Below are 10,303 nucleotides of genomic sequence, written 5' to 3' on the forward strand. Positions count from 1 at the left end.
CTACACGGACTCAAAATACACCTTTGGAGTGGTACATACTTTTGGGAAAATTTGGGAAGAAAGAGGGTTAATAAACTCCCGAGGAAGAGAATTAATACATCAGGAACTAATTACTCAGGTACTACAAGCTTTAAGAGGCCCAAAGAAAATAGCAATAATACATGTTAAAAGACATCAAAAGGGTCTCTCCCATTTGATCAGAGGAAACAACACAGCAGACAGAGAGGCAAAGGAAGCTGCTCTCAGAAAATTCCAGGATCAGGGGATAAGGAGAACGTGAGATGATGAGAAAGTTCGAGTCCTGAGCTTCACAGCCCAGGAAAAGGAGAAATTAGACAAAATGGGAATAAAAGAGAATGGGGGTATTCGAAAATTGCCAGATGATAGGGAGGTACTGCCAAAATCTATGGCCCAAGAATAGTGCAGCAGCTGCATGACCAGACTCATTGGAGAACCCAAGCCCTAGTAGATCAGTTTACTATTAAGTACGCGTGTATAGGAATTTACGATATAGCAAAACAAGTAGTTAGGGGATGTATAACATGCCAAAGAGTTAACAGACATCAGGCTCGAGAAAGGATTCCAGGAGGAAGGGAATTAGCACAACGACCTTTTTCACGTATACAAATAGATTTCACTGAGCTACCGAAAGTAGGGAGGTACAAGTACTTCTTGGTACTGGTAGATCATCTAACCTGCTTTGTAGAAGCATATCCTACATTGCGGGCTACTGCAAATGTGGTGATTAAAACCGTGCTGGAAGAAATAATCCCTAGGTATGGACTAGTAGAAATATTAGACTCTGATAGAGGTCCCCATTTTGCAAAGAAAGTACTGAGAGAGGTAACCATGGCCTTAGGCACTAAATGGCAATATCACACCCCTTACGGCACCCTCAAAGCTCAGGGAGGGTGGAAAGGGCAAATGGAGAAATCAAGAAGCAACTCACCAAGCTCATGGTAGAAACTAAAATGTCTTGGGTCAGATGTTTACCCATGGCATTGCTAAACATTAGAACCCAACCCAGGACGGATGGGGGAATCTCTCCCTTTGAAATGCTTTATGGAATGCCTTACGACTTAGAACTCCCGGGGAACCATCCTTGCATCCAAGATAGTCAAATTCAGGGTTACATACAACAGTTAATGAAATGGAGGGAGGAATTAAAACAAAAAGGGCTATTGGGACAAAGACCCCCTTTGGATTTAATAATGCATAAGCTTAAACCCGGAGATAGGCTCCTAATTAAGACTTGGAAAGAGACATCCCTAACACCCCAATGGGAAGGTCCCTATGTTGTCCTGTTTACCACAGAAACAGCCATCCCAACTGCTGGAAAAGGCTGGACACATGCCAGTCGAGTGAAAGGGCCCATCACTGCAGACACCCCTGGGAGGTGACCAGTCGCCCTGGAGATCTACGGCCAACCCTTCGGAAGGCACAGGGACCTGCGCCAGCTGGGAACGTGAATGACTGAATTAGGGGACAGAGAACTACACCGATTGAGACTCTTGGTAAGAAAACCCCTACAGGAACTGGAACAGGAGTTCAAGTGCCCTCTGCCGTGGAAAACCTGGAATGAACTGACACTTGCTCTTTCAGTAGTGGCTGAAGTGAGGCGAGAATTATTCAATTACACCGAGTGTCTTAAATGTTGGGAATCTTCTTGTCGGGCATGGGTAAAAGTCTTTTGCAGGGGCTGTAAAGACAAATGGTGGATTCTCCAGTCACATTTGGTGGGGAGTGCATGGTGTCTTACTTGTGATTGGGATTGGAGAAGAGCAAATCCATTAAGAGCCTTAAGAGAATTTATAAGGATCCCTGGAGAGCGGGAGATCCCTGACAGAGAAGCAGCGTCCCTAGTTGAAAATGTAGAACAGAGAAGAGATTGGGCCCTGGCATGGGAATTCCAACACCAATTGCAGAGGATCACACGCCAAAACCAGACAGTCATATTAACTACCTTGTGTAAGAAGGAAATCCACGTTCCTCTGGGGTGGCAAGTGAGGCCTGACGAGTGGAATAGCACGATTCGCCGCTATTCCCGAGTCTATAAACAACAAAAACATAGAGAACATAGGGAAGAACGACGCAACTCTAGGAAGACAGGAGAAAGGGAATAAAAGGCAGAGAATGAACCCTAAGTAGGTGTGGGACTCAGGCCCTGTAAAGCTTGCTAGGGACGGCAGAGAGTCCGTCGTAAAATCAAAGAAATGCTTTGCAAGAGACCCTTTGCCTGGAGGCCTGACAGCCTGCCCTTAGGAGTGGGGGCAGGAGTTAAGGAGAAAGCCCAAATAATGCACCCCCTGAAGACTCCCCCTGCTGCCGAGAAGATAATGATCCCTGCAGAGCGACGCACCCGGGCTGGCAGGCGAGGCAGAGAGGTGAGGAGTAGTGGGGGAGAGCAACGGAGCACAGGAACAGGAACGGAGCACAGGAAAGCCCCAGGTAAAAGAGATATGAGTACGAAAGGAGAAAGAAATTTGTTGCTAGGACCCTGCCCTGCTTGGCGAGCTACCTTAATTATTATAACCCTGAGCCTCCCAGCTGCCTGGGGAAACCCTCATCAGCCTTACAAAGAGAACATGATCCCCCTCAATAAATGGACCCTGACCCCTGACTGGTCTCAGGCCTTTTTGCAATCTACTGGATCTATGGGGAATACCACAGGTTTAAGTTTACTAACATTAGTACTGCATGACAGGCTGCCGTACGCTAGACACGAATAGAAGAAGCAGAAAACCTGGCAGCTTCAAGGAGTAGTGGGAGAACAAATTAATATTGGATGTCGAATGGTTAATGGGTCTGACTATACTAACGCAATTGCAATCAGTGTTTCCATGGGTCAGGAGGATAAACAAATAGCAGATTGTGCATACCCAATCACACGAGACTGCTGGCAAAACTTCACATTAACTCACACTGCAGAGGTAGTTTGTCTCTGGTCAAAAGTAACACAGGGCCTTTCTTTTAAATTTATAATAGATACTAAAACCACTCTACCACTGCTGAACCTCACAATATCACCACTCCACCTGCACCACCAGTTATACTCACCCCAAAAATTTTCAAAATTGGACATTCAGGAAAAGTGGTCAACAACAAATACTATTCAATCCAGCACGATCTCTCAAACTGGTCGAACTGCTGATGCAGACCAATGTTTCAGACATCCAGGCAGCTTGTTCTCCGTTTTTGCAAACATCCTTTGAAGGCTGGACCATTTGGCTCTGGAAACGCAGCTCTTTTAAAACAAGGAAACCTAGAGATGAGACCGGTGTTCTAGGCACAGGACTGGGAATTCTGAATAGCATTGATTCGGAAGTACTAATGAACAAATTGGCTGCTACGACTAGAGATCTGTCCAAATTACAGCAACCACAGATGTCATCTCTGTTAGCCTTGGGGACACACCAGTGGATGCTGTCAAACATTTTGCCAAATTGGGGAAGAGTAAATGTGAACGATCACAAATTGGTGATTGATGCACCCAGTGCTGCACAAAATAATGTTTCCTTAGCCCTCAGCTGTATCCAAGCACAATTGTGGATGCAGTCAGTTTCTGCCTCGATTGTAAGAGAAGGCGAGGAAGGCACTTTCCCCACAGAAATTCGGAAAATAATCTGGGACAATGTCACCGATTTTGAAAGAGAATTCCAATCCTGGTGGAAACTGGTGAATTTTACCTATAATGCCATTTCAAATACAGCTACTGCTTTTGTCTTGACCATACACAATGCCTCTGTACATCTAGTTTTTCCTGTTATTGCATTAGGAATAAACCATGACGGAGCTGTTCTCTATCCTATAGAACATAGGGGATGGGCTCATCAGTTTGATGGCACATGGCAAACTGTTGATTTGGAATCTTGTATTATCCGAGAACAACTGGGGTTCATCTGTGAAGGCAATGTAATTATAGCTCAAGATATCTGTTTAGACACGGAGCAAAACATCTGTCATTTTGAGATTCGTCCTAACGAGACTTCTAAAACAGTTCTTACATCCATAGGCAATGGATGTGCGTGTTTTAGAACTATTTGTGATTCTGTGCTTGTAGATGATATTGTGGTGGATACAAAGAATCACTCCAACTTCTGTGCTTGTAACTTCACTAAGATTACAGGGTGTGATATCGCTTATGAAGCTAAAGTCACCTCTCACCACCTATTCCAATCCAACTACACACTGCTTCACAAGCTAATGCCCACCCCGATTGGGATGAACTTCACTCTAGTGAGACGACTGATGCTCCATCAAGACCTGATCCAAATCCTCGAGAAAATCAAGGAAAGCGGACAGAAAACCCTGGTGACTGTTCATCATGATGCAGTAAAAATACACCGGGTTATAGAGAGGGTAAAGCAAGATGGCGAGCACAGGTGGTGGGATACCCTGTTCGGGTGGGGTCCTACTACCACAGGTGTCCTAAACAGTATATGCCATCCCATTGTTGTTCTTTTGATTCTGATTGTGCTTGGTTTTATTTTGTCAGCAGTTCTATTCGTTATGAATTGGAATATGATGAAAAAGCTAAGGAAATTGGCAGCTATAATTAGTGCACATAGCTTAACTGATGAGGAAACTCAGTTAACGCTTGCTAGTGTTAAAAATGTGAATCACTTGTTTCCAAAATTTTAAAAGTTTAATAGTAATAAAATATTTATAAAAATAGTAATACAATTAGAGTAATAATAATTTGGACAAACTGAATTAGGACAATATGAGACAATAAAGACAAAGAGTTACGGACGTCCGGGTACCTTTTTCTGGGCAGCACGAGCCCGAAAAAGGACCCCTGTTAACAAAGGATTAACCCTTAAAAACAATAGCCTGTTGCATATTCATACACTTCATACATGATGCATCAATTCCATTCAAATACAGGATTCTGTCTGGTCATCGTCAACTTCTTCCTCCAAGTCCTAACAGTGCCTTCGAGGCAGGAAGAAGTTGGTTTCTTCTGATAAGAGGGCCATAAATTCTTCTTCTCTGAAAGATTTAGGTGTCCTGTGGCTGCTATCTCGCTGCGAGTCCTTTCTTTTTAAAAAAGTATCCTACATAGCATCGTTTCTATTTTAATAATTTTTATAACCTAAAACTATATTTAACACAGTACTTAAGAAAACTAATACAGCATTACTTTCTAACACAACACATAGAATATTCATTTTAATATTTGCGAAAAGGCAATCATAAAATACATGCATTTTTCACACTAGGAAGGAACTAAAAAGATTTAATGATCAAAATTGGTAAAAAAAAAATGGGGGATTGTAATAAGTAGCAATACGTTTGTTCATTAATTAAATCAATAGCTAAAAAATTATACAATATCAAAGCAATAACTAAATAGCTAAAACCGCTTGATTCTTAAATGCGCAGCCACATATGGTTGCTTGGCTTGCAGGAATCGTATAGTGCTTTGGGAATTCCATGGTAAAGATATACCTTATAAGGAAAAGTTCACCCAGAGGTCACAGAGGAAGGCTGTAACAACAATCCTTAAACTCACAAGAATTGCCTAGGCTTGCAGGAATTGTATAGTGTTCTGAAAATTCCACTGTATAGATATGCCTTATAAGGGAAAGTTCACTCAGCGGTTAAAAGAGGAAGACTTGGAGCCTTCATCCCACGACCACCAGAAGGCAGAAAAAGACCCCCTAGCAACTGAACGAGCAAGAGCAAAAGACAGACCACGTCATCCCTGAACCCGGGAGAAGAAGGCAATAAAAGGTGAACCTTGGGGATAGGAACGGTGCGAGCCTAGAGGAGTGGAGACTCCCGGCCGCCCAGCGCTGAACTTTGCTTATTCTTGCTTGCATAATAATAATAATAAAAATAAAAATTGTATGATCCTTAAATCCAGTGAACTCGTTTATCACACCCATGAAATGTTGCGTCTCACGCAAAGAAGAAAGAAGCCACAAGCCAACACTCTTCTTTATTGCTACACTGTTTTCTTTGGTTACTTCTCTGATAGGAATGACTTTGGGGTGCGATTTGTTTGTTTCTCTCTTTCGTTCCTTGGGGCGCGCGGCGGCTCCTCCGTTGGGTTCGCGGGGCAACGGAGGAACGGCCGCGAGCTCCGGCGGCTCCGCAGCAGCAGCAGCAGCAGCAGCAGCAGAAGCAGCAGCAGCAGCAGCAGCAGCAGCAGCAGCAGCAGCAGCGCTTTTCTCAATCGATTTTCCGATCGACTTTTCCCTCGCTCCGCATCCCCTTCTCCCTCCCACTCACTGTATTCCCGTCCCGTTCCGTGCCGGGCCGTGCCGTCCGTGTTCCGCCTCTCCCAGCCCGGCTGATGCCGCGTCCCGCAAGGCGCCCCTCGGCGGGGCCGCCCCGTGCCCGCCCCTGCCCGGCCCGCCGTGGTTCCGCCTCGGCCGGGCTCTCTCCGTACCGGCTGTGGCGCCGCTGGAAGAGCCGCTTGCTCTGGTGCTGGCACAGCATCGCGGTCTTTTGGCTCGGCCTGGCGCGGGCTCTGGCCCAGCCCCGGCCGAGGCCCCGGCCACGAACGAAGCCCCTGCCGCGGTTCCGCCCGCAGCCGCTCCGCTGCCGCCTGGCTCCCGCCCCGTGGCCGAGAGCGTGGCCGGCAGCTTCCCCGCTCCGAGCTCCGCCGCTCGCCAGCTCGGCCGCCGGCCCCGAGCCGCCGCAGCCCGGGGCGGCTCGGCAAGCAGCAGCGCGCCGGGCGGGCGGGTGCCCCGGGCAGAAGAGCGGCAGCGCGGTGCCGCCCGCACGGGCGGAGAAGCCTCCCCTGGAGCAGCTCTACCGGCAGGGCCCGCTGCTGGGCAGCGGCGGCTGCGGCAGCGTTTACTCCGGGACCCGGCTCGCCGACGGCGCCCCGGTAAGAGACGGGGCCGGCTCGGAGGGCGGCGGCGGGCGGTGGGCGGCGGGCGACGAGCTCAGCCCGCCGTTCGCCTTGGCTCGCAGGTGGCCATCAAGCGAGTGTCCCGGGAGCGCATCTCGGAGTGGGCGCGGCTGGTGAGTGAGCGGGGCCAGCGGGAGGAGCCGGCGGGGCGAGCCGGGCGGGGCTGAGGCGAGGCCCGGCAGGGCGGCAGCCGGAACGCTGCGAGGGCAGCGAGCGTGGAGTGAGCGGGGGCCGCGCAGCGCCCCGGGCCGGGCCATGGCGAGCCGCGGCGGGGCCGGGCAGGGGCTGCCCGAAGCGCGGCGCAGCATCGGCCCCGCTGACGGCATCGCGGTCCCCCCGCAGCGCAAGGGCGCCCTTGTGCCCCTGGAGCTGGCGCTGCTGTGGATGGTGTCGCGGCCTGGCTTCCGCGGCGTCGTGCGGCTCCTGGACTGGTTCGAGGTGCCCGAGGGCTTCGCGCTGGTCATGGAGCGTCCGCAGCGCTGTCAGGACCTCTGGTACTTCCTGCACCAGCGGCGGTTCCTGACGGAGCCCGTGGCGCGGGGGCTGTTCCGCCAGGTGCTGGAGGCCGTGCGGCACTGCAGCAGCCGCGGCGTCCTGCACCGCGACATCAAGGCCCAGAACGTCCTCGTCGACCTGGCCACGGGCGAGGCGAAGCTCATCGACTTCGGCTGCGGCGCGATCCTCCAGGACACGATCTACACCCGGATGTCAGGTGAGCCCAAGCCGAGGCCCAGCCGGGCAGCTGAGTTCCCCGCTTTGCTGGCAGAGGGGGAAGAGGGGGGAAGGATGGAGGGGGAATCCTTCTTCAGCCAGCTGCAGCCAAGTTGCTTTTTGGCAGGGCAGGGGCTGGCTGTTGTGGAACGGGAGCTGGCTGGGAGGGAGGGAAGGAGGGCGGGAGGGAGCAGCAGGGGCCTGATGAGCTGCGCCTGTGTCCCATAGGAACGCCGGAGTACAGCCCACCGGAGTGGATCCTCTTTGGCTGCTACCATGGCCAGCCAGCCACTATCTGGTCCCTGGGCATCCTGCTCTATGAGCTGGTCTGCGGGCACCTTCCTTTCCACACCAACAAGGACATCGTCCGGGGCCAGCTCGTCTTCCCGCCTCGGGTGTCTCAAGGTGGGGATGCGCCTTCAAGGCACGAGGGGAAGAACGGGCTTGGGAGGGGCAGCTGGCACATAAGCATCCTGCTCTTGCAGCTGGTGAGGAGGTGGATCTCCTGGGCTTAGCTGGAGGAGGTGGCACCAGTGCCTCTGCGCTGGTGTCCTCCGCAAGAGAGGATCAATAGGAAGCTTTTGGGTGCAGCTCTGAGCACTGCTGGTGTTGCCTGGGCACTGTGGAATGTGGGAGAGCATGGACAGGAGCCTTCTGGTTTCTCTCTGCAGAGTGCCAGCACCTCATCAGGTGGTGTTTATCCATGGACCCCACACACAGGCCATGCTTGGAGGACCTTTTTGAGCATTCTTGGCTGCAGGAGCCCTGCCTGGCCCAGGCGACAGCAGAGATGCATCCCTGAGCACAGTAGGATCCAGGAGCCCAGCAAGCAGCAGCGGCACGCGTCTCGTGGCACTGGAAGGAAACCCCGGAGCGTTTCCTTGCGGCCGCGGCGGGGAGGAGAGAGCGCAGCCGAGGAGATGCTGCTTCCGCTGGTCCCCACGAGCTGTGGAGGGAGCGGCTCCGTGCTGCCCATCCCATTGGAGAAGTGGTGGCAGTGCAGTGAAGGTGACACGGATTGGGACAGAGGAAACATCCCCCTGCAGCTCAATGGCATCGTGATGTCCCCACAAGCCGAGGCACAGCTGGCGTGTTCTTCTGGAGCACAACGTGGAGCTTGGAACACCATCCTGGACCTGGCCGCTGGCGGGGCAGAGCCAATTGGTTTTGGCTGCGGCCCCTGCCTGAAGGACACGCTCTGCACTCCGATGGAATCAAGATGAGTCCCCAGCCGGCGCAGGGGCGGGGGGATGCTGGTGCTTCCAGGCAGGGCAGGGCTCGGCCTGGCCACGTGCCGGAGGTTCCCCGCTCGGCGGCGCTGGGGAATATTAATTTTTCTGCCGGCCACTGAGCTGCTTTTTGGCGGGACAGGGGATGGATATTCTGGAAGGGGAGCCGGCTCCTGGCCTTGCTGACAGCTTCTGCCAGCCAGCCTGGCACGGGCTGAGGCGGGGGCAGCCAGCCTGACAAAAGCATCCATCCATGTGGATGGGGGGTGGCAGATGGGGGGACGGGTTCTGAAGCCATGCCCCAGCTGGTCTGCTCTGCAGGCCCTTGAGGAAGGGGTGCGTTTACGGGCAGGAAAGGTGGGGATTTTCCCCACCCCTGGACAGGTTTAATTCTCACATGGAGTGGTCAGACCCTCCTCAGGCCTGTGAAACGGTGACAGGCTTTGTGCTTTTTCTTGTTTCCAGGTCTTGTTTTGAATTGACTTTCATGCAATTGTTCTTTTGTTTTCCCAGGAGGATTACACCTGGTGCCCAGACCGGACAGGGAAGCACCTGCAGCGTCCGTGGAGCGCGTTCAGTGCCAGCGGTGCCCCAGGGGCCACGGTCTGCAGGGACAGCCCCTTCCAGAAGGACGAGGACCTGGTTTGGGATCGGCTCCTCTCCTGGCAGCAGCTCTCCAGAGGTGGGCACCCGGCTCCACAGCTCGGCTGGCAGAAGGGCTCCGGGCAGACGGCAGCGGGCACACGGGCATCCCGCTCTTGCAGCTGCTGAGGAGGTTGCTGTGCCATGATTAAGCAGAGGAGGTGGAACGTGGCCTGCCACGCTGCCCTTCTCTAAAAACAGAGAATGGGTCGGGAGGTTTGGGCTCTGAGCAGAGCCAGCAGCCTGGCCCGGGCACAGGCCATGGCGGGACAGGGGGACAGGAGCCTGCTGCCACTGACCGTGGCTCTCTGGTTTCTCTTCGCAGGCTGCCAGCACCTCATGCCATGGGAATGGCACCGCTCGGCCTGCCAGCCTGGGAGGGCTGGAGGGCGGCCGGTGTTCATTTGCTGTCAAAATAAATTTGTTTGGGTTTTTTTTGTCATCGTCATCATCAGAGCATTTCTTTCCTCCTTTTCCAAGCTTTTGGCCTCCCTTTCTCCAGGGTAATCTTTTTGTGTCCTTCCTCAGCCTCTTGATGGCATTTAGCAGGGGGGTTAAGCAACGTGAAGAATTCAACAACAGCTCCTGTTGCCAACTGCAGCAGCTCCTTCAAGAGCCCCTTCCAGTGAGGTCTGCATGTGCCTTGCAAAAGGAAGTGCTTTGCAGCCATGGGGTTGTCGCCCTGCTGCAAAAGCTGGGAGGAACTCAGAAATGGCAAAATGCCAATTTGGCTCAACCACCACCCAGGTTCTTCATCTTTTCCCTCTGCTCCGTGATAGGGAGGCAGGGCTGGACTCCAGGAAGGTTCAAGTTCTTGGTGCTCCCTGGCATCAAAGTGATCAAGTAAACTCTTGCA

At 52.4% G+C, this 10,303-nt stretch overlaps 1 protein-coding gene across 1 annotated transcript; it reads left to right on the forward strand.

Moving 5' to 3' along the window:
* The first annotated feature begins 6,301 nt into the window (after positions 1-6,301).
* Positions 6,302-8,410, forward strand: LOC129131925 (serine/threonine-protein kinase pim-1-like). The gene is made up of 5 exons (XM_077192441.1): positions 6,302-6,841; positions 6,928-6,978; positions 7,214-7,577; positions 7,805-7,981; positions 8,248-8,410. Exons 1-5 carry the CDS (start codon positions 6,302-6,304, stop codon positions 8,376-8,378), a joined length of 1,263 nt encoding a protein of 420 aa, XP_077048556.1. The 3' UTR covers positions 8,379-8,410.
* The last annotated feature ends 1,893 nt before the right edge of the window (positions 8,411-10,303 follow it).

This window comes from Agelaius phoeniceus, chromosome 33 (genome assembly GCF_051311805.1).
Source record: "Agelaius phoeniceus isolate bAgePho1 chromosome 33, bAgePho1.hap1, whole genome shotgun sequence".
In the NCBI taxonomy this organism is placed as follows: Eukaryota; Metazoa; Chordata; class Aves; order Passeriformes; family Icteridae; genus Agelaius; species Agelaius phoeniceus.